This window comes from Cataglyphis hispanica, chromosome 4 (genome assembly GCF_021464435.1).
Source record: "Cataglyphis hispanica isolate Lineage 1 chromosome 4, ULB_Chis1_1.0, whole genome shotgun sequence".
Classification (NCBI taxonomy): Eukaryota; Metazoa; Arthropoda; class Insecta; order Hymenoptera; family Formicidae; genus Cataglyphis; species Cataglyphis hispanica.
Genome location: NC_065957.1, coordinates 12,156,964 through 12,181,768, shown reverse-complemented (window position 1 = coordinate 12,181,768; position 24,805 = coordinate 12,156,964). Strand labels below are relative to the sequence as shown.

The following is a 24,805-nucleotide window of genomic DNA, read 5'->3' as shown; positions in this document are numbered from 1 at the left end:
ATAGAACAGCATTTTTTCATCTTTTCGTATGATTATAACTCACAATCAGTATGTGGAAATTCAAATATATATACAAATGTTTGAGGACAATGGTAATTGTATAAAATAATCTCAATGTGGGAGAAAAAGGCAAAAAAAAATTGTAGATAATTTGAAGAAAGTAGCTCTTGCATATATACACGATGCAAGGTAAGATGAAGCTTTCGCACGCATATTTTCGTCTCCAACATTTGAAATTGTTAGATTTTCGCGCGCTTTTGCTGACGGTGTCCGGTCTGAAATAGGGTGCCGTAGTCATGGAACGGGGACGGGGACGAGGATGCGTCGCGCGGCGCGTGCGCGCGGAACGGGTCACCGTGTGTGTGCGCGATTTCGCTTGCGGACGAACCGAAATAAATCGAAGAACGACGAGACGACGAGAGTCGATCAGAGAGCATCAGAGAGCAACGATCAGCAGTCACAGTGTGTAGTTCGCTGGACGTGCAAGCGCGTCTCGCGTAATTTAGTAATGATCGTGACGAACTGTCGCCGACGCCGTCGTTGTTTGTGGCACAATCGTACAGAGACGAAACAGCCGTGATCCGTGGTCGTTCGCGCTCCGAGGCCCGAGCCGCGACAGAGTAGAGAGAGGAGGATCGAGGAACAACCGCGTCGTCGTCGCACGCTGCTGCAGCGGTCACGGATGCATATGGAGGTACGTGAAACAAAAATTTTTAAATCAAAATAAAATGTCACTAACGCGCTCCCTTTGTCTGTTTACCCGAATAACTTTCTTCGTGATTTTTCTTCGCACGTACGTATATCGTGTATCTATACGCGATCGCGTCAAGTGTTTTTCACGGCGCGACTAAAGCTAGAGAATCGTCTAAGCGTAGCAGCGATGCAGTTCGTAGACGTCGACACGATATCCATGCGAAATCGAGCTGATCGAAGCGTAAGACGACCGTGCGCGCTTCGTATATATCGTTTTCGATCGGTATAAATAAGTCTCTCTCTTTCTCTCTCTTTTTCGTTTTCTCTTTCTCTTTCTCTCCCTCTCTTCTCGCACTTGTTATTTCTCCGTCTCTTCGACCCCGAAAGCTCCTTCTCGTTATTGCGACTGTATCGAAGCGTATAGTCGTAGAATCGTAGTGACGTACTCCATACTTGCCTCCGTCTCGAATCAACTACGCATTATATTGTTTTCGTAACTTCCGTAATATTCGGGTTCGACGAGGGACATTATTTTTATCTGGCGCGTCGAATTTGACGCGCTATCGCACATCGAACCCGCGTTAATGCCCGCGAATACGTCGCGTTAAATCATTGGGTTTGTGTACGTTCTCAGCTGATGGGACTTGTCAGCTGCCTCATTCGTTGTGCCTCGTCCCGCCTCGCCTCTCCACGTTTCATCTCACCTCACCTCACCTCACCTCACCATACTGTGTTTCGATTCGCGAGGCGTACTCTGTCCTCTGTCTCGCTTGGTCTCGCTCTCACCCTCGTCCTTGTCAACGAGCAGGGGTATCGCGTCAGGTTAGCAACCCACAATCCTTTCCTTCTTTCCCTCTCTCTCTCTCTCTCTCTCTCTCTCTCTGTCTTTCTCTCTTTTGTTATCAATGAATTCGTCTGGTTTCGATTTATCGCAACGATCTTAATGTTCGTCGAAAAATTTATCATTTCGTAAGATAATAATGTTTATTTTGTTAATTCGTATGCATATGTGTGCGTTTTCCCATTACGTTCGATTTCTTGCCAGTTCCGGTGATTGCCGAGACATTCACCTCGGATTCGTGTCAGTGTCGATCCTATTTATTTTTAAATGAGAAAGAAAACTCTATTCGTTTTCTTTGTAAACAAAATCTTAGATTGAGGTGGCAAACTACACGCCAACACGCAGACATTCGTACGACGAAATAATCGCACTTGACGTTAACTGTACCTCACCGACATATGGCTGAAAATAACGGAATCTTTCGGCCCTCATTCGCGATCCCCTTTTCGATTCTTTTACACGTACCGATAATATACAAATGTATAGCAGGATATATATAAACATGGTTTGTAGATCTGCGAGAGATGTTTAAACTATCCATTTTCTTTATCATGCACGAATACATATGTATACGCGTACGATAAATAGTACACGGATATACAAGCGACAATGTCGCCAGATAACGATGCGGCGCATCCACGATGTTTTGTATACATTAACAGCTGATCTAACTGTCGCGTCATAAAGATATCAGGATCATTATCTCAGCCAAGTACGTTCTCGAATGTTTCGATTCAACTGCTGCAAGATTGATTACGAGAATCTTTCTTAAATCTTTCACAATTCTTTTATTAAATAATCGTTGTCTTAATCTGTTTAATTGATGGTCGTGAAACGAGTTTGGATATAAGAACGTTATGAAAAATTTAATATAATAGTTTTAAATGTATTTTGTCCGGATGGCGTAACTGAATAGACACTGATTCTTTTCTATCAGATTTTTTATTTATCGTAATAACGCGGAGAAAAAATATACATTTTGTTTAATATATATATATATATATATATATATATATATATATATACATATTACAAAAGAAATATATAAATTTATAATGAAAACATATATGTGCTATTTGACAAGAAAATTTGTTAGGGAATATTGGATTGTCGAAAAAAAAAATCAGTATTATGGTCTATAAAAATTGTGCGCATTACATCTTATGATAACACGATAATTTGTCTTTGAAAAACAATCTGTTATTCATATTCCACGGCCACGTTGTAAAGAAAACGAATATATATAACGACAATGGCGCGAAATAATTAAACTAAACACAGCTCTCTTGCTCTCTCTCTCTCTCTCTCTCTTTTTTTCTCTTGTTTATTTATTTAGTCGATGTATGATTTATTCAATCTCAATCGATCGTATCAATGCAATCGCGAATATCGTGTCGCGAGGAGATCTTGTTTTTCGAACGAGTAATATTGCGCGTAAACATCGTGGCTTCTATCTTTGGCGCGCATAACATATATGCAATCGCGCGCGGAACACTCTCGGCCAGTCGATTTCTTCACGATACTCGCGAATATTCCTTCTCGCGGTTGATCTGTTCTATCATTGCTTCCTCGATGGCTTGCGAAGAACGAAGAGAATCGCGAGGTGTCCTTGCAAACTCATCGGTCGATCGAAGGCGGCGTCGCGGCGCGGCGCGTTGCGTCGCGTCGCATGAACCTGTTGGACAACGGTTTTGTGTACATTTACAGCTGACTGGACTATCAGCTGACTGCGCGACGGAATAGCCGCGCGCGCGCTCCGCTGTTTTCTCTCTCGTCTCCCTGTTGCGCGCGATTCTTTCCTGGCGCCTCGCGTAACTTCCTCTTTCTCGATATCTCATTTTGGAAGATATGGTACCGTACACAACTTCCTTATCTACTTTCTTTTTTTTTATTCTCTCGCTGCTTTCCTTATTGCGCATCGAGCATTATATTTTTCTTGTTCGAGTCACTTTGAAAGAATTACGAGCCCTTCAGATTTGTCAGTATCGTATGCAGAAACTCGTTGAAAATTTATGAGTCATTAGCTCGCTCGAACCCACTTCTTTGTCATTGTTCAGAATATATTTCTGAGTCGCGATTTGAGGGGTCGGTGATTTGAGCAGGATTCTTCGAGGCTTCTCGTGTGGCTCTCTCCGCCATCTTCCCCTGCCTTTTTCCTGCGCCGTAATCAGTGCGTTGCGACAACGTTGCGACGAGGGCAATGGCACCCGCCCATTCGATCCTCGTTTGTAATGTAGCTCTAATGCGGGGTGAAGGGTGAACTCGCGCAAATTCTCTTGCGCACAGAAGGCAGTTTATAAATAACTGGAAGCGCGGGGGCAGAAGGGTCTTTGTCCCCCGCACTTGGGTCCTCGGTCGTCAACCCCTCGATCATTTCTTTCCGAGTCACCCGGGGCTTGCACTTTATTAGGTTTCTTTTTAAAAGTATCGAGTAGATGTATTACGCGATATCGAGACGATAAGAAAAGCTACGATCGATGATTATGATTAATAATTTTATAATTAATTATGTCAATTTATCGTCTCTGTTTTCGCCCAACCGTCAAGAATTATATATTTTAGAAATTATTTATATATTTTTTTCACAATAAATTTTATATATATATATATATATAACAATGACATAAATACGCGCAAATGTGTTTCCAGAATCTTTTTTTTCCTTTTTCTTAAATATCGTATAGAATCTTTTGCAAAAAATTGTCTTTTATACCGTGACATTTGCGTACGAATAGATAATGCGATTTCATTTTTATTTGTGACGAGAGATATAAATTTTAGATAAAATTTTCTTACAAATGCGTACAAGTTTCCTCTCTTTAGTCGCTCGCTGCAAGCTTGGCGAGTTGTTGAGCTGGTCTGTCTCTTTCTCTTTTTCCTCTTCTTCTCGTCGTCGCATCCGTACTTGCGCGATGAGAGAATAAAAAAGACGCCGGTGCGTCTACGATAAGTAGCAATGACCTTGACTAGTATATTGACTCTAAAGTCCCGGTCTCTTTGTTCTCGGTCATCCGTTAGGAAACTTGTTCCCGCTCTCGTTCTACTCTTCGTTCGAGCCGGTTGCCAACAAAGACGAGAGACCGAATTCAATCGGTATATATTCGCGAATCCAAATAAATTTTAATATTTCTAGTGATTGTTTTCTTAAGAGTTATCATATACAAAGTGTATCTAAAGATGTACTCGCGAGTGTACATACTTGGATGCACTGGACAGCTCCAGTTGAATCTTCTCAGCGAGGTCACCTCGGGAATCAATTTTGATTAGCGAAGATTTTGCGGAGAAACGAGTGCGCGATTAGCGCATTTATAAAGCGTCCGGTATCTGTTCTAAGGAAGGATGAGAAAGAAGAGGCTTGTGCGTCTCTATTCGCCTGGCGCGTAGAAAAAAAAGACCTATCTTTAACGATTCATAATAACGTCCTTGTCTCTTTGTTCGAACGCGCGCCAGCACGTGGCGGCACGTCAGCCGATGTGTGTAGTACATCGGTGCAATTGCCTTTGAAAGCTACGCCTCGCTTCGCTTTCAACATCATTTCCGCAGCTGTCATTGCGCTCTTTCCCACCCAGTTCGCCAATAGCCTTTTCTTTCTTCTTTTACGAAAATAAAAAGAAAAGATAAGAGCGAGAGAAAGGATAGAACGCGATGACATTTCGCGATGGTTGAAATAAAGAATTTTTTCAAGACGAAGATATACACAAAGCTTATATGTTTGTAATGCAGTTTACTGGCGGAGATATTCATCGCGTAATTCACGGACGTACGAATCGATATATCGTCGACATGTATATCTCTTGAAAATTGTAGAACTTGTAAGAGCGCGAAATTAGTTTCCGAACTAATACAATAACTGTTATGATAAAAAGCTATTTATTTTGCGATACGAATGTGAAACATTGGAGCGTGTCGTCTATCTATTCGCTGCGCATTTTTTACGCATGCTCGAATCTGTATCTCGTTATGGGACGTTATGGAGATTTGATATATCGACGAGAATCGATTCGAAATGAAGATCAACGTTGCACATTTTTCAGTAATCTCCTTTGTTTTTATTTACTACAGGTGTCCCCGAACCGGCGCTGTCTGAACCAGCTCAACAGCTGATCGGAGCACGAAGCGGCGGTGAACGGGGCTACTATCGCACCACCACCCCGCGTTTCGGAGAGAAATTCGATTTCGTGTCCGCTGAACGTAAAGAAAAGAAAGGGGAAATAAATAAATTCTCTTCTCGCGTAGAGAAAGACATCTGTATCCTTACGCTAGGATAGAGGATAGCAGCGAGCAAGAGCGAAGTGTGCTCCCGCTCGCTTGGATACGCCAAGCCACCATGGTGAAAACTTTTCAAGCGTACCTACCTTCCTGTCACCGCACTTATTCGTGCATTCACTGCCGTGCTCATCTCGCCAATCACGACGAACTCATCTCTAAGGTGAGCTCTATGCCTCCATCAAGCAACAGATCTTTATTGCATTTTTTTTTCTTTTTTAAAAATTTGTTAAAGTTTCCGTCATCTCTCAAGAAGAGAACATATCGGATTATGATATATGATATTGATATTAGCCTAGATATCATTACTTGAAATTTTCTAAGAAAACGCGTGTCTCAAAAAATACTTTTTATCTTATCTTTATGTCGATGAAAGTTATCGACATATTTGATTAATCTATATCGACGAATATGATTACAGTGGCGTATGAAGAAATTAATAATTCATTTCGACGCATAGAGATCGACATAGGAAAAAATTCATTTTTTTCGCTTCTGACATCGTAATCTGTAATAAAAGATCAAGAGGGTTATTATGGAACTGTTAAAAGAAGATTTTCAATTGAAAAGATTCCCTTTTCTCAACAACGGAAAACTAATCATGTTGTTGACTGGAAAAGATCATTATCGTTTACTTCATTGTATAGTAATAGTGTGATCTCAAAGAGGTCCATAATAGCCTGAAGAAATCACAGTCGGAAACTCGCTTACCGGAAACACGCGCTTCCGATCGACATCATAAATAATTCCATAATAGCTAATAATAGGAAAGTGTCTCATCCTAACTCGATGTCTCGTTTTATCATGTACATTATGAATCAAATTAAATTCTAATAAGTCTATTTCGCATTCCAGTCCTTCCAGGGCAGTCAAGGTCGTGCCTATCTCTTTAATTCCGTGTAAGTATAATTAAAATTAACAATAATATTAAATAAATAGAATGGAGAATAATTTTTTTACATCTTTGATATCGATCATTTTTATAATATATATGTATGTATATATACAGAGTATCTTAAAATTATCTCTATTCTTTCAATTAAATCAAGGCCAATTTCTTTTTAGCAAGAACTTAATTTGGCATCATTCTTTCCTTTTCTTTTGAATTTTTTATATTTAATATATCTAAATTTTGTGAAAGAATAAAGAGAGAGAAAACAAGAAATTACTAGAAAATAAATAAAGAAAAAGATTTTTATTTCCAAACTGGATTTTATATTTATTTATTTTTTTTTTAATAGATATAAATTCTTTCAATTATTTTTTATGATTAGAAAACATTATCGATAATTGAGCAAAATTAAAATAAACGATATTCTTTTGAACATCAACCTTTTTTTCTTATTTTTCTAATTTTTAGTAATGGTTGATAATTTTAGAATATGCATATTTATATATACATATATGAAGATAAAGAGAGACAGAAACATTTTGCAAGATGATAATTACGTATTTATGTAGGGTGAACGTAGGTTGCGGACCTGCGGAGGAGCGAGTTCTGTTAACTGGGTTGCATGCTGTCGCTGATATCTATTGCGAATGTTGCAAAACCACGTTAGGATGGAAATATGTTAGTTATCCAATAAAATATTCAAATTAATCTTAAATAAAGAAAAATGTAATAAAATTAATCATTTGATAATATTGTTTTAGGAGCATGCGTTCGAATCAAGTCAAAAGTATAAGGAAGGAAAGTTTATAATCGAACTTGCCCACATGATCAAGGAGAATGGATGGGAATGAAGAGCGGAGGGGAATAGAGAGACAAGTTCTCCGTGCCTCTCATCAAACTTTTTCTGATAATGCCTACAACGTTGTTCTAATTGCAATGTGCGGCCCCTCTCTATTCGAACCACCAACGAAAGTCTGTGATTTCATTTGTGATTTATAATCTTAGTAATCTTCGTTTCGGACGATTCAACATCGGTTTGCTGATCAAATCGAGCAAGCGAAGAAGGCGATCGCAGCGATCCGTATTCGCCGGTGTGGACACATTTCACCAATTATTGTAAAGAAATTATTTTTCAATGGAAGAAAAGAGTAGAGTAATAAGACGATAATGTTGAATAATGGTGGAATATGATAATGAAGGTGCCATGGTGGAGATAAGGAAGCGAGATCACTCGGTACGAGCAGTGGGGTGCCCCCCCCTTCCTAATTTTGATCCATTATCTTTGTAGACATTGCGTGGCATCGTGTGCATGTCAACACTGAATGCTAAAAATTAAACGTGCGGGGCACCCCGACAATCAGTTTTATCTGTTTTACGCACCGGAACAGCGCAAGTGCCACAGACTTTGCCGGACTGATTGCCTGCCTGCCGCGTCTGTCATTGGAATTTCACTGCCGATATTCCTAATATTAATTAAGGAAACTACGTTGTATTTAGAAACGGCGTAGTGGTAGTCCTAGAATTTAGCGTACATTATAGAGTACTAAAGCCTATATTACATATTATAGGACCTCGTGGATAGAGAAAATAGGAATAAATAAAGAATAACGGAGGCAAGAAGAATAGAGGAAAGAGAGAAAAAGGAAAGAATTTGAGCGAGTGAATGAAAGAAGGTGAAGAGGGGGGATAGCATAGATGTGATCAAGTTTTGTGTCACGTGTGTAAGTTTGATTTTATGTTCATCATGCCTGCCAAATTGTCTGTAATATCATGTTGTAATATGTTTCGTATCCTCTTTATTGGCTGAATAGGGTGTGGTATGATTGAATTTTTTGTTGTGAAATCTTGAAGATGTTTGTGTATGTATGTGTGTGTGTGTGTGCGCGCGCGCGCGCCTTCCTATATGCACGTCATATGAAATATATCTGAAATGTAGAGGAAAGGGTGATTGTTCGTTTCTTTTAAAATATCGATCTCGTTCGTAAATATTTTATGAGATCCAACTGTGTATTTACGAGATTGTTAGTAATGGTCACGATTCCCTATGTAAAAAGATAGTCTTTCATCGAGGATTAATCTATTAATCATCAAATATAGACAAACGTTCGCAATTGAATATACTTACATTACATTTAAATGCATTCTTATGCAATGTATGATTCTTGCATAAAAAGTTCTTTTTCGAGATATTACAGACTGGTTATACGAATCTGTCATTTTTGCTATATTCCTTGACAAGTTCTTCCGTTGCTATCTTCTTGTTATGATTATTGAAACGAGAGTTGATAAAAGTTTTAAACTTATCAGCAATTATTATATTTAATGGCGTTTGCACTTATGCTATTAGTGAAAATCGGATAAATACAAGTTACTCTTTCTTACTTTCTCTCTTTCTCTCTCTTTTTCTTTCTGTGCATGATACTTAATGATTAAACTAAAAACTCGTATAAATTGTTGCGTTTAATCGACTTTTGCATAGAAAATTATTTCTTTTTCACGTGAGTGTTTTATTATTAACAGGAAGATAGAGTTATTTGTGTTTATTCGTTAAACGATAATTTGTTTATATTGTATGAAATACTTTATATGATATATCAATGCTCCTCTCGTTTCCTGCACCGTTTTCCACAACATGATGTGTAAGCAAAACATATGTTTATCTTTAAAGTGCATCTATATGAAAGTGCAGTGTATTCATGCGTCTGTAGAAAAATGTCTGCCCGCCTATCTGTTCGACGGATTGACCGATGAATGAATGAACGAATGAATGAATGTGTCGGCCTAATATTCACGCTGTCACTCAGAGTACTTTTTATATTAATGTGCCGATATCTCCTTATCCGCACTCACCTCTTTTCAGAACCTTGTTGAAATGTACCTATCGACACTAATTCCGTAGTCTTCTCAGCCTCCACAACTTCCACCATCACAGGACTTTGCTTTGTAAAACGTGTTCTTAATAAAATAAAAAAAAAAAAACCACAAAGTTGAGGATAATTTAGATGTGTTTTTTCTCCATATTTTATAAGAATAAATATATTATAAACATTTTGTGTAAATGTGTTTTGATTTTTTGAATATGGGAGTGTACAGTGCATTCTTTGATAAAGATCACAATAAAAGACTGAAGGGTAAGTATATACACGCCATTGAGAATTCTTTCAGAAATTTTTTAAATTAAACATCTTTAGTTTTGTCCGATTTCAAATGTAATAGCGCTTCATTTTCACGCATGCGCATTGCGTTTTAGGCTTTGCTATATCAGTGTCCACCGGAGGAACGTTGCACCACCATATTATACAGATAACAATGGATTCTATCGTAGTAAATTGACATTTTCCTGTTAGCGTTTCTTATAATTATTATTTTTTCTTTTTTGTTCTTACTTTGTGTGTGTGTGTGTGTGTGTGTGTGTGTGTGTATGTGGGCAAATTTTTATTTATCGTTATTACATTTCTATTAAACATTGTCTGTTACTTTAGAATTAATGATGAGAAACGCAAAAGTTAAAAGCTCAAGGTAATTATAAAATCATGAAATGTCAAAAATGACAGCTATATAATTCTTTATTATATACAAATCCTGTCACTTGCTCTGATTGTGAAAGATAGAGAGAGGTTCTTGTAAATCTTATTGAGATAATTAATAAAACACTGCAGTTTGCCATTCACATCAATTGTACAAATTATACATCAGTTTATAATGAAAATGTTACATTATATTGATCTGTAATACAAATTTTTATAGAACAGGAAGTTTGGGAAGCTTTAGCGATGGTGGTGGATTATTCGATGTTGTTGTACGACCAATGCTGCAAAAAGGACATGAGGGAGAATTATGCAGTTGGTTAAAAGAAATGAGTTTAATTCGTACAGTTTCCAATTGTCCTCATTTGGAATGTAATGGACGTAGTTTAGCATGGAATCCTGCAAGAATCATAGACAAATATATTTGGTCTTGTCCTGACTGCTTGAGAAAGCTGTCAATAAGAGAAAAATCTTTCTTTTTTGGAATAAAATGTGACCTGAAAATGTGCCTTCAATTGATACTAGGATGGTGTCAAAATATTCCTTGCGAAATTACTGCTTCATACTTAGGTCCTTATTTATATAAGTATTTTATGGTATATTAAGAAATATTATGTAGAATCAAATATATATATATATATATATATATACACATTACTGCAGATATCAAGAAACATGTAGTTAGGAAAACATATGAACGTTGTGATGAAATTTCTGCAATCTATGTAAAGAAACATCCAGAGGATTGGTTATTAGGAGGTGAAGGTGCAATATTAATAGTGGATGAATTCCCTAGTGGTTATATGACAGAACGTCAACCAGATTTGAATTCTGCCAAAAAACGCAATAATAATTCTCACACAATAATATGCATTGCGGAAGCGAATGCTATACCGCCTCGCATATGGTTACATATGATCGAAGCTGTACCAGAGGTAATAGAATGTAATTAGCGATTGCTGTTTTATTTATTATATGGCTAATAGTATTAGTATATAGATATAGTTATATAGATATATATAGATATTAGTTGCTGCATAAATTAGTTTAATTTTGTATTTCATAGCCACAGAAGATTGACAAGCAACAAATAGGGGTCAACAAATGTAATATGGTGAAAGAAGCTCTGAAGGAAATTGTAAAGCATGCAGTGCCAGGAAGTTATATAGTAGCAAATGATCGTGTTTGCTGCTGTAATTATGAATCATTACAAAGTTTAAGGCAATACAAGATTATCAGTATTGAGCAATTACAAAAGTTTGATCCACCTGGTCAAAGTAAACTTCTTGACAATCTTGGTAATTATTTTTCTTCATACAATAATGTCGTAATTACATAAGTGTATATATTTCTCTATCATAAACAATTTTTGCGCGAATTATTCGTTCTTATTAATTTTTAAGAAACAATTTGGCAAAGCGCCATTGAAATCTGTGAGGAAGTTCAAGAAGCTACGCACACTTCAGGCCAATATATCATTGCTAGACATTTATGGAGACAGAAATTTGGAACATCACTCTCTACGGCTTTTCAAGATATGCTAAATCACATTGCAGAATATTACCGATTTTCTTAAAATTAGGCACAAATATTGAATTTCTTTTTGGATCGCAACATTATAACATCTCTCATACATGACAAAAATTACTGCAAATAACACTCAATTTTTTTATGAGCATACATAGAAGATGGATATTGATTGAGAAATTAGATCTTATATATATATAATTTTCACAAATTGCCTTATATATAAAATGACGAATATTCATATGATATATATTCTATAAGATTTATTTTTTATATGCATAACAAAGTAAAAATTAGAAATAACTATACTGTTAAGTCTTCCAAGTACTATTAAGATATTACTTTGCATATAAAATTATATATATTGACAATAATTGTTAAGAAATTAGAATTATAATGATAAAAAGATAAATGAACTAAAAGAGAGAAAGTAAAGGCGGCAAGATTTATAAGAAATTATATCTAATGTTTTTACATCTGTGCTAATATTGACAGAACTTATTGCATTGAAAGACTGAGAGTGACACTATCAATAGAATATATACAAAATAATTTCACCTAATAATATAGCAATATTAGGATAAATTATAATAGCACATATATTATTCATAATTTGTTTTCTAATGGAAGAGATATTAAGTGCTATAATCTTAGGTAAACTTTCCTCTTGTATACTTTCTTTTTTCTTTCTAATGTTCTCTCTCAAATGTTTAAGCATGCACAAAATTAAATTTTTAGTATAACTTTATATGTTACTATATTGTTGTCATATGTATGTTTGTTTATAATGTTATGTAATTGTTGGACATAATTTTACATCTATAAAGAAAGAGGACAACAAATAGTGAACCAATCAATTTTTTTTATGGAGACAATTCTGTAATTTTTTAACAATTTATCGATTACTTATAATCTATCACTAGAACATTATAATTAAAAATAAATATTTTCTCTGAAAGATATTATAAGATAGACTGTAATGAGAAAAATTAAATATTTGCTACAAATTTTACTAATATGATTTTTTACCAATTTTTGATGAAATTGATAATAAAGTGTAAAAATCAAATGAGATTTTTATTTATTATTCCCGTTTTTTGCGCAAAATGTCAGTAATAATAATATTGCCAATATAATGTATTGAATTTTGTATACACATATGGATGATAATATATGTATATAATTACAAAAAAGTAAATGATTACAGAACAATATTTTGAACATGTTTAGTCTCTAAAAAAATATATAATATGATAAAAAAATACTTCGTGAGGGGGCACCCGGGTTTGAACCGGGGACCTCTCGATCTGCAGTCGAATGCTCTACCACTGAGCTATACCCCCAGTTATAGATTGGTGTCAAATACATAATTTTCTATTGAATATTGAATTCTACAGAATATTGAATTTATTTCATTTATCAAGTATAGTCATATATAAAAATAATTTATGCAATACCGAAATAATTTTGATTAATTGAAATAGCCATTACGTTTGCTCTAATACAATTTTCTTAGAAAAATGTTTTTTACTTTTGTAAATAATTACAAACTTTACAACTTTTTTTTTTAATTAAAATAGGATTTAACATACAAAAAGAGTAATTGTTTTAGACATAATTTTTATTAATCTTAGTAATTTTAATAGATTCTTTTCAAATTGGAAAAAATTTCTCAAATTCTATTTCAGAGAACGTTCTGAACGCTTTTTTATCTTTAATTGAAAAATACAAGATCTGATAGATTTTGATCTCTCTCTCTCACACACACACACACATATAAATCTTTTCGCACTCAATAATATGGATCTGTTTTTATTGGTACGTTACTGAGACGCGATGGTAGCTAAGCAACCCTTACGTTAACTTACTCGTGCTAAGCTAATGCAGACTGTTCAGTGCGCTTCTCACTATATAAAGGTGCGTTTCACTGTTGTCATAATGAGTCGACCTCGTGGCCGGAGCAACATTTGACGTTTGATTGAGCTTTGACTTTTTGAAATCTCGCGCCATTCGTAATGATAAGCAAGCAATCCGAGATGATACCGTAATTCATATCGTGAGGGTAAGAATATCATTTAAATATGCACATTATATCGGAATATTATAACTAGAACGAGAATCGATTAAATTCTTGTATATTTTTTTGATTAATATCATAAAAGTTAACGCATTTCTTTATATAATTATCATTAATATTATTTCTATTTTTTTGTCATATACAAGGTTATCTTTTTTGCATTTTTTCTATCTAAGATTATAGAGAATTTAAAGAAATATATAAATTTAAAATCTATCTTCTCTGTCTCTCTCTCTTTCCCTCGCTCTCTGTATAAAATATCATCCAGAATATTATTAAAAATATGAAAAAAATATAGTGAAAAATATTTTTCGATAAGAGTTTCTGAAAATATTATTAAAAGAACAATACAAGAATATATAGTTTTCATATTTTTCTATAAATTATTTTTAATTTTATTCGTCGCTTTATGTATATCATTTATTGTATCAAGCATAAGAAATATATATTCCGTAGAGCAGGAGTACGTGTGCGAAAGAGAGAGAATAGCTATTTTATTTTTTAACTTTTGTCGGCAAATGTGTACATTGTACATGAGAGAGATTTATGGACAGGGTTTCGATCGAGATTACCAACTCGGATCTTGCAAACAATAAGCGCACGTGTTACTTGAGGCGTACGAGAGGTGCATGTAACACGGCGAGATGTTGCCGTTAAATATTAATGACGCAACATCACGAAGTACGAAGGTCTCGGCGAATTATTAACGGAACAATAACGATCGATGTGCGGCATGGTGAATCAACGAAATAACGATTTCCAGTCATCGCCGCATCGTACAGTGTGAGTTCATTGCACGTACGTATCGAGAGATTATAAACTGCGCGAGAAATCTGTAATATTCCTTCTCAAAAGATTCCATCGATCTGGAATTAATTTTTCTTTGATATAAATATAAGACACAGTTATGCTATTCTAATAATTAATGATTAAGAATTAAGAAAACAGCTAATAAAATTACATTATTTAGCTAATTTTACAAATGGGTCTCATTTTAATTTGAAATTTAATCAAGCACAGATATCTTTTTATAATTTAAAATTTTTTAGAAGTTATTTGTAAACACAACTTGAGTTTCTGAAAATTCGATAAATTTTGTTTGTATATAATATACGTATATACAACATTGAATTTATTTTATACTGTAAAGTAACCCAATTAATTCATTTCGATCAGGTATATTTCTTTATAACAGAGAGACGCTACTTATGACACATATAAATAATATATTGCATTTTTTTGTCAATAGATGAACAAGGTATTGTTATGCGAGATCACTATAATATATTCTTGCGATTTTCATCTAATTTACGAGCGGATAGTTTTATGGACGTGATTAACTCAAACATTAATTACTTCTCTTTATTAATTGATTAATTGAAAATTGTAAAATAAATATATAAGATGATCTTTCGTTAATATGTAACAATAATGTCATGAAAGAAAAATAGTTTAAATAAAATAAAACGCTATTTTCAAGAAGATAAATAAATATAATTATAATCGTACATTTTCTATATCTCAAATTTTTTTTAAATGAAGTTTAGGTTTTTTGAATTTGCTTTATTTATATAGGAAATGCCGCATAATTAATTTTCAAAAATTGCGATATTTATTTAAAAATTTAAATTTATTATTAGTATTTTCTTCTTATGTAGCATGAGTCTAAAAATATTTATAGCATTATGCTATTGAATTTCAATGAAAAATAATTTTGATTAAAAAAAAATATACATTTTTGATTTTAATAATCTAAAATACTTGTGATAAAAGTTAAATGAATTTCAGGTTTCAGAAAAAAAGGATCATAAAACTTTTATTCCATTTACATGGTCGAGACTATAAGATCCACGCTATTCACACCAAGGTTAAACAGTCTGATATTTTAAGTAATCAGTTTCTTGACAGCTTGCGAGACGATCCACGCCAAGTGAAGATTAGAATTCGACACGTGGTGACCTTGCCGTAGTATCAGCCATTATACGATTCTTTTATAAGTAGCCGCATGTTGTGACCATTGGTTTCTATGGTAGCGAGTGACCTGGTCAGTCTATCCACGTGGTCAACTTTAATTTAGAATCGAAAATTTGGGTCGTACTTTAATGGGGCTACACACTTTAGGATACGGATCTGGCTACAAATTTTACAACAATGTGTCTTCCGCGTGCAGATATCTAAATTAATATTTTTAGTTTAACGATAATTCCATTTATCGCTGTGCATCGTGTTTTGAAATGCTTGGATAATGTCAAAATGTTAATCTTTAATTTTAATTATACCAAATATATATATATATATATATATATATATATATATATATATATATGTACACTCATCTTATTGCCATTAACACCTATAGTATTCAAAATTATAATAATACATTTCGAGTATCATTTTGTACATCATTTTGTAATAAATATTTACAACTTGAATTTCCTTTTAATTACTACTTTACTCGGGGTAGAAGGACCGGGCATCCTCTTTGACGTGATGAATTTGGTTCGTCAAGAGGTTCGAACATGCCTTCGCCCGATCAGTCGGCGTAGTCGCGGGTAGGCGTCATAGACGGGCATGGACACCAAGACACCGCCGATCCCGTTGAAGCCGCAGGAGAAATCTCAACCTCAGAAGAAAACAGAACGTGTGGCCGACGTGTCCTTGCCTCCGCTGACATCGTGTCCGAATCATCGTACCAAGGACAGATCGGTTACCGGTACATCGCAGGATCCCAGGCCCTGCGTTGCGTCGCATCAGGATCATCGCAAGAAAAGACCTTACAGGTAAATGTGGGAATGTGTTGACCACACCGCTCGATATTAATTCCGAACCGTTTTAATTTTCCTCTCTATTTTTGCCTGGAAATCAATCTAGTTGATGGAGAGGATATTCCACACAAAATTTAAACGATTGCTGCAAATGGAATAATGGAATAATACTTAGTGATCCGTCTCTCTGTTTCAGAGTGCTACACATTGGTGCTACGCCTTTGATGCACGCCTGTCAACAGGGTGACAGAGCGAGGGTGTTGAGATTACTAAAAGAACAGGGAGAAACAATCGCTTACAGAGATCGCACGTTAAGAAACGCTCTCCATTATTGCATGGACGCGGGAACCGGTGGTGCGGTGGCCGCGGCGGCACCGGAATTGGTGAACGCCCCGGACGCCGAAGGTCACACGCCACTTCATCTAGCGGTCATCGCCGGCGATACTCAGCTGGTCGCGGTTCTTTTAGCGAACGGTGCCGATGTCAACGCCAAGGATCTCGAAGGGCACAGCGTTCTTCATTGGGCTACCGGTACTTCTCTTACTTGTATCTGATATATCTAAACTAGAGAAATAAATTAGAAAAATTCTCACACATAATCGCGAGATCTCGCATCAGGTCGGTAGATTAGTTTGGTGCTATGTAGCGAATATTTATTCTCCAAGATAATAGATGACTATATTTATTCTTGTATTATACTGTGAGAAATCATGTCGGAATTTTATCTTATTACATTAAATTTTGATCTCTTTAAAAATCTGTTAAAAGCATGAAAATAATTTAATTTTTTTTTTAATTTTTGATTATCATATTACAGAGATGCATTATTTTAGATCCGTCAAAATTTTTTGAATGAAAAAACGTTTTCACATGTACATTTATAAGTTTTTAATTATATAAGTAACTTGAGATGTAACTATATAATCAATTCGCTTAAATGATCGCGATAATACGTGCTCTCGCGTGATCGTTATTAGCAGACCAAAGTGACGTCATCCGGGGCGACCTACTGACCTTACTTGACCACTACACGCCATCATCTCTCCGAAGATCAGAAGGAACGATATGCGCTCTACATTTTCACCCGTCACCCAGCTCTTAAGGGAATTTAATGTATGACCGCGGACAATTTGACCTTCCAAAAAGGGAACACAGTGTTCCAGATATTTGCATCGGGTTTGCGTAAGAATATAGGTTCGAAATAATGCGCTCAAACAAATCTGATAGTTATTTTAAATAAAATTTATTTTCATAAAATTTTAATTTGGTTTGTGATATATGAAAGAAAATTGATATCAAGATTGCCCGCAATTTAAAGAAAGGACGCTTAAAGAGGGAATCCTTGACGAGAAACAGCCTGTATTATACCCTCTCTTCTTTCGCAAAATAAAATATCTAAAAAAAATTATAATAATAAGAGATGTAAAAATAATTTTCAGTCTGCGGAGAAGCAGAGTGCGTTCGATTAGTTTTGGCAGCTGGTGCACGACCATCCACTCCTGATTTACGTGGTGGTTCTCCGCTTCATTACGCCGCCCAATGCTGCGGTGCGGCCGCCACAACCGAGCTCGCGGTTCCCAAAAAAATTGGTTTAAAGGTTCTGCAAACGCTCTTAGAATTCGGTGCGGATGTAAATGCGAAGGACGAAGACGGACGACAGCCTATCTTATGGGCGGCAAGCGCGGGCAGTGTGGAGGCCGTATTAGCTCTGGCAAGGTGACTGGTTGTTAAAATTGTTTTAATTTTCCGACACGGATCAATCTATCACAAATCTTTATAGAAATTGTAAAAAAATTTAAATTCAACTTTCCCTGCGAAATTATACCATTTTGGATCCTCGATCATAAGCGATAATGAGAGCATTAAGGCATATGTATTTATTAATCCTTCAACGATTCAGAGCTGGAGGTTCGGCGGCTGCGGGTACTTCGGACAAAGATGGATTGACAGCGCTTCATTGCGCGGCTTCCCGAGGTCACGCAAGATGCGTGGAAACATTGGTCAATTTGTGCGGATCTCATCCCGACCACGTGGACGACAACGGTTGCTCCGCGTTACATTACGCCGCCACGTTGGGTCACGCTGATGCCACTGCACTTATTCTTAAACTCGGTGCAGATCCCAATCGTCAAGATCGAAAGGGTAGAACGTAAGATTACAAAAAGTTACGGATAATTTTTATTCGCACAATCAGTCTTTTTGATATACTTTTTTCTAAATATCCATCTATAATTTGTATCTATTGTAGTCGAATTTTATCGATTCGCTGTATATTTCGACTCTAATAAAAAGTTTCAGTTTCAAAGAAAATTTAACGCCATTTTTTAGACCGGCGCTTTGCGCCGCGGCTAAGGGCCAATTGGAAACCTTGAAGATTTTAAGTCAACACGGTGGTTCGCTTCACGCTAGAACCGTACGAGGTACAGGCATCGGCCACGAGGCTGTCGCATCCGGTAGAATTGAGCTGATAAAGTGGCTAGCGAAGAAAAGACCAAGCACATTGGACGTCGCTACGCCCGACGGCAAAACACCTCTCCACGTCGCAGCCTTGCACGGCTATTTGGATGCGTGCAAGATTCTTTTAGATCACGGTGCGAGAATCAACGCTGTTCTTAGAACTAGCAAAGGCAACTCGATGACTCCATTGGACGCGGCCCTCTACAGAGGGCATCGAGATTGCGCAAAATTGATTCAGATGCACGGTGGCAGTACGGCTCAGCAATTGAGGACACATAAAACTGCACCGAACAAAGGTCAGATTAGGTATAATGTAAAGATGTTAGATAAATTTGACTGAGAAGCAATTCACACAAAATAATAATATAAATTGCGAAATGTATTATATATTAAATATTTTTACGAAGTGTATATTTATGTATATATGACTTTATTAATGTTAAAGTTTCACCATTTAAAGATAATTAAAGATTGATATTTTATTTGTACGTTATAAAAAAAAATATGTACGATAGTAATATATTATTGCTTTTTGTAACAAAATAAGTTATTGAAACAATTTTAGTTTTCACAGCAAAGTTTCGAATGAAACATGATGGGAGTAGCTCCGCGAGCGATAGTAGTCCTTGCAGAAAAGATCGCAGAAGGCACAGACACCCTGAGCTTTATTACGAGGAACGATGGATAGAAAGGAGAACGCGGCGAAAAAGTAATTTGAAGAAGCTTGCTCGTCGAGATAGTCGAAGTTTTAGCGAAGAGGAAGTGCGATTATCGAAGACATCCACGAAAAAAGATGAGAGAAGAGCTAGAAGCGAATCCGCGCGGTAAAACAATGCAAATAATATCTTATACAATGCAAAATAATACAAGGAGAATTCATAATATTATATAATATTATATAACAAACTCTTTTTTTTTCATTTACAAGTTATTACATAAAAATTTTCAATAATTTAAATTTATTAAATCAACATTTTTTAGAATGTCGAATTAATACAAATTAATTTTTTAATGAGTTCCAACGATAAAAAAATAAATAAAAAGAGAAAGAAAAAAATAGAGATAGAAAGATATATGCTTTTTAAACCTTCTTGATTAATTAAAATCGTATTGCATTGTCATAAAGTACCAAATTTATTTAAATTGTTATTAAATATCGATAGATATGATAATGGCAACAGCGGGCGCAATCTGCGAAGAAAACGAAGCAGAAGAATATCGATGAGTCACAAACACGAATATTCAGATTCATCAATCGAATCTGATAGCTGCGACTATTCTCACGATAATGATGAAACTGAAGCAACTGTACAGCGGCAACGCGCAAAAGTGCAACAGAAAACAAGAAAGAACAAGAGTAAGAGTTCCAATGAAACAACAGCCAAAGATAGCTCGAAAAAAGAGGACAATGATGACGATCGCAGTGTAAGCGACGATAGCTTAGAGGTGATCGTAGTGAAAAAATCACTAGAAAAAAAATGTGAAAAGATGGTATCCGGAAGAAAATCAAAGACTCCTAGAGAATGCACAAAAGAGACAAAACTGACTAAAATGCACAAACGTAGCTCCAAGAAGACATCCAGACCCGGCCGATCAAAAAAATCCGATATTGATGAAAATATAGTGGCTCGAAATGAATCGTCCGATAAAAAAGAAAAATGCGCAGCGATAAGAGAGCCGGTGCGTACTTCGGGAACAACATTCGAAAAGGATGAAGTAGATGAGAGAATAATAGAATCTCGATATCGTAGAGATGCCACGGATAGCACCAGTCAAGAAACTGTTGAGCAAGTAATTGTCACTGCGATGGTTCACAAGGATCAAATGCCCGATACCCCAAAATTAACATTGGATACAGCAAGGGAGATTAGCTATCAAGATGTTTTAAAAAAGGAAACGATAGAGACAGAGACGACGAAGGAAATTTCGAGAGATATTACTACTTCCGATAAAAATGAAACAGCATCGTCGTATAAAATGGATAGGCAAGACGTCTCTGGAGAAAGCGTACCGAAAGTGACGCAAGAAAATTCCGAAATTACTGAAGAGATCCAAGATGAAGATGAGAAAGCCAAGAAAACGAATGATAAGATACAAGGTAAGGTAGACTAAATAATGATCGGGTATTGCAAAAAAGATACAAAATTTGTGAACATATTTAATATAAATCAATGTTTGCCTGACACTGGCTATAGTAATCTTTCAGACAGGTTAGATACATCCGAGAACGTAACACCGAGCACCGAGCACGAAAAGCAAAAAACGGACGAGGATAAAATATCTGATGAATTATCCTATTTAAGTATCGAACTTAATGCTATTGAAGAAAGCGTCAATAAGAAGAGCAACAGTTCTAAAGATGAAGAAAAATCCGATAAGCAATCTGTTTCGGATCAAAAAGACCTTTCTCAACATTCTATTACCATGGACGAAGAAAATGGAAAATCCATTTCCGATAATTCGAAACAAGAGGAGAACACAAAAACTGTTCCGAAACAAACCTTATCGGATAATGAAGAATCAAAAACGAGACACTCAGAGATATGCGAAGCTGCGAGTAGTTTAAAGGATAAAATCGCAGATCTAACAGGTAAGGAAGAAGGCGAGACTTTGACAAAACAGATATCCGTGAAAACAGTCGCCAAAGAGAACTCCGAATCGATTAAAGATGCCCAATCAAAAGAGGATAAAGAATTGAAAAAACACGATGAGAAATCTATGGGCGTATCATCAATGGAATCAATGTTGAATGTGGAAGAAACTCTTTCTCCGGGAAGGACGCTTCATGATAAGGACTTGGAGAACGTTAATGGATCAGACAATGGAGAACGATCAAAGATTGAAACAAGTAAGTCAAAAATACTAAATACCTTGAAATGCAACATGTTTCTACAAGCTTAAATATTTAAAAAATCATAGAAACATATTCGCAAGTTTCAACTTAAACTTTCAACTTTCAAAATATTAATCTCTTTGAGAAATAGAAAGTTTTTAAACAGAGATATTCTCTAATTAAATTATAATATTTATCATAAAAAATAAAATTTTTTTTCGAGTTGTAACTTTTATTACTCGTTTGTAAATCACATTTTCGACAACATTTCCGCGCATTTGTTCCCAACAAAGATTTGTCTAACAGATCAAGGGGGCAAAGATTCTCATTCTATCGACGATAGTTGCTCGAGTTCTCCAAAGTCCTTGAAGCTGGTGAAGACAAAACGCTCGAGACCATCTACGGGAAGGAACGCGAGGACAGGAAGATCTTCCTCAAATACATTAACGAAGAAACATCTATTTGGAAGTTCGGAAGAGTGTTCGCCGCATCAACGTGCGATAGTCGCGGTGATAGATAGTCCAGAATGGGACGAGGATGAAGCGGTTGAACAGGAAATCAGACAAGCACTTGGAGAGGATACACTGGAACGCGACACGGAGCACGAAGAAGACAATGAGATTGGTGTTATGCGAGTTTTGCCAAGTACGAGCGAGGAAGAAACACTCAGCATGACTTTAGGTACATCTAGAACCGCCAGGATCGACTCTTTGCCTCAGGTAGTCTAAAAAAAGAATTTATATCTAATGATCTGTATTAATCGTAGTATATTATCAAATACAATAACATTATTAAATTAATTATTTCTAAACTTTTTCATTTTGGAAAAAAAGTACTGACTATTATGATTAAAACTTGCTTCAAAACTGTATAATTATATATTTCCTCGATTTTATTTAAGAAAAAAATATTTTGTGTACCAACATTGAATTGATGATATGCCAATCAGCGTATTTCATTATCAGATACAATCGACCACTAGCAATCGTTTAGTTAGAATTGAAAATTCCGATCATGGTCATCGAGAACGATTTTGGCGGAAGCAACGTCGGGACAGCGGAGGTAGAGACAGCGGGATAGAGCCGAGCCCGAGAGTATCGAGGATTCCACGGAGGCGAAACGCAAAATGCTGTCCGAATACGGAAAAACAGCAAACTCTCAATATGGAAACCATTACCAGGGACGTGCAAATTAGTCTGCGTCGTTATTATCTCGAAAGAAAGATCTTTTTTCAATTGATGGAACTAAAAAGATTACAGATTCGCCATGGTAGAGCAAACGAGCATGTTCTGGTGAAAAGACAGGTAAGGTCCGGTTATTATAAAATTAATATTAAAAATATTATGTAATCATTTTATGCGAATAAGAAAAGTTAATGTCGCTATTATTAGAATATTATGATTATTATCGGTATATTTCATGAGATTGCATTGATTTGCAAAAAATGATTTTTTCAGGTGGAAGCTTTTAATAGATCCGGCATGTCTGGACCCACTCTTGGCGTCGCAAAATATGATCAACCATTAACCTTCAGGTTACTATCGGTTCAAATAAGTTTATACATATGTATAGAGAGCGTTGAATAATTTATATAATTATAAATTCATAAATATAATTCTTTAATTATGATATAATTTAATATTATGTAATCATTATCAGACAATTCGAAGCGTTCCTGTATGAACAATTGAGAAGATTGCAAGGAAGACCAACTACTCCAGATTTTTGCACCGAAGCTAAACAATGCACACAAAAAACTCATCGTTGTCATCATGCGACTAGCGCTTATACCTCTATTCCAGTGTACACGTATCGTGAGTCAATATATTATCATTCAAGTACATGATGCATTGCTTTTGCGATATGTGTTTTAATTTATAATTATTTGTATACTATATATATAAATATTTTTTTAAATACGACAAAAAAAATTAAAGAAAACATTCGTATGCATTTTTTTCTTATATGTCGCTGAGAAAGTTAAATCACTTTAATTCTTATATACTTAGCCGTCTATATGTATGTACAGCCCGCAAAGAGTCAGTTTCTGTAGTGTGAATGTAGATTACAATTGCAGTAGGTGGAGACGGCCCAGATCGAACGGAACATCTTCCGAAGATAGAGAGTCGCGGCAGAGGACACATGACGGTAATAAAATATATTATATGAGAAGATAGAGAAAAAACAAAACGTATATTGTTCAATAGAAATTTAATTTTAATTTGTGATTAAAGGAAGCAAGTTGTCAATAATTTGTAAAGTTTCATACTTATGTGTGAATAGAGCCTTATATTATAATCTAGGACTCTATGTGTGAGTTGTCTGTTATATTCGTTATTTTTTTCACCTTTAGGTGGAAGTGACGCATGGAGAAGAAAAACAGGTGATCGCTCTTCCGACTGAAAAGTTAGATCGTACCAAAAAATATTTCGTTACGTTCACCGTAAGGGGCGAAACGCAAGACGACGAGAAATCCAAATCATCCTGCACGATACGAAGAAATGCAAAGAGTGTATAAACATTTTTCAAATAGATTTCATTTACTAATCTAATGATTAGCGAATGATTAATAACTTGCAAGAAAAATGTTTAAAGAAAAAGTATATCTCGAGAATTGAGTTTTGCATGTGGAGGAAAAGAAATATGCTTTCAAAAGCAGTGGACTTTACGTTCTCTACTCTATAAAAAATCTAGAGAATTGTAGAAATAATTTTGTTTCATTCTTTCATAAAAAAGTTTTTTATTTTAGATATCTTTTGTCAATTATAAAAAAACTTTGATTTTTTTTTCCTTAAATCCAATAATTCTTCCCAGAAAAATTTGCTTGACGCACAACAATAATATAAGAAATATATCTCAAAACTGCCAGACAGAATAAAATTTTTCAATATATTCCATATAAAATTAAACAACAAATTTTTATTTAT

The 24,805-nt window shown here is 35.4% G+C and overlaps 3 protein-coding genes and 1 non-coding gene across 12 annotated transcripts; 3 read left to right on the top strand and 1 right to left on the bottom strand.

The window, feature by feature from the left end:
• The first annotated feature begins 328 nt into the window (after window positions 1-328).
• LOC126848905 (protein yippee-like 1) lies at window positions 329-9,689 on the top strand. Its single transcript, XM_050590207.1, has 5 exons — window positions 329-694; window positions 5,597-5,963; window positions 6,656-6,699; window positions 7,262-7,370; window positions 7,454-9,689. The coding sequence occupies exons 2-5, from the start codon at window positions 5,862-5,864 to the stop codon at window positions 7,541-7,543; spliced, it is 345 nt and encodes a 114-aa protein (XP_050446164.1). The 5' UTR covers window positions 329-694; window positions 5,597-5,861; the 3' UTR covers window positions 7,544-9,689.
• Window positions 9,690-9,827: 138 nt separating this feature from the next.
• LOC126848903 (uncharacterized) lies at window positions 9,828-12,815 on the top strand. Of its 5 annotated transcripts, none has more exons than XM_050590203.1 (6): window positions 9,828-10,016; window positions 10,175-10,211; window positions 10,440-10,789; window positions 10,883-11,154; window positions 11,286-11,517; window positions 11,623-12,815. In XM_050590203.1, exons 2-6 carry the CDS (start codon window positions 10,180-10,182, stop codon window positions 11,793-11,795), a joined length of 1,059 nt encoding a protein of 352 aa, XP_050446160.1. In that variant the 5' UTR covers window positions 9,828-10,016; window positions 10,175-10,179; the 3' UTR covers window positions 11,796-12,815. The 5 variants fall into 5 exon arrangements, with proteins under 5 accessions (XP_050446160.1, XP_050446159.1, XP_050446161.1 ...); XM_050590202.1 differs by having other exon boundaries at window positions 9,828-10,034; XM_050590204.1 differs by having other exon boundaries at window positions 9,828-10,211; window positions 11,292-11,517.
• A 202-nt stretch (window positions 12,816-13,017) lies between these two features.
• Window positions 13,018-13,089, bottom strand: Trnac-gca (transfer RNA cysteine (anticodon GCA)). The gene has a single exon. It is a non-coding gene; the product is annotated as a tRNA-Cys (tRNA).
• Window positions 13,090-13,675: 586 nt separating this feature from the next.
• LOC126849295 (ankycorbin) lies at window positions 13,676-24,784 on the top strand. Of its 5 annotated transcripts, none has more exons than XM_050590985.1 (16): window positions 13,676-13,808; window positions 14,378-14,606; window positions 16,288-16,603; window positions 16,785-17,119; window positions 18,028-18,304; window positions 18,489-18,737; window positions 18,917-19,341; window positions 19,611-19,869; window positions 20,209-21,143; window positions 21,252-21,893; window positions 22,185-22,597; window positions 22,844-23,182; window positions 23,336-23,412; window positions 23,538-23,692; window positions 23,956-24,026; window positions 24,232-24,784. In XM_050590985.1, the coding sequence occupies exons 3-16, from the start codon at window positions 16,395-16,397 to the stop codon at window positions 24,394-24,396; spliced, it is 4,551 nt and encodes a 1,516-aa protein (XP_050446942.1). In that variant the 5' UTR covers window positions 13,676-13,808; window positions 14,378-14,606; window positions 16,288-16,394; the 3' UTR covers window positions 24,397-24,784. The 5 variants fall into 5 exon arrangements, with proteins under 5 accessions (XP_050446942.1, XP_050446941.1, XP_050446944.1 ...); XM_050590984.1 differs by having other exon boundaries at window positions 14,378-14,621; window positions 16,333-16,603; XM_050590987.1 differs by having other exon boundaries at window positions 14,378-14,621; window positions 19,620-19,869.
• Window positions 24,785-24,805: the final 21 nt, after the last annotated feature.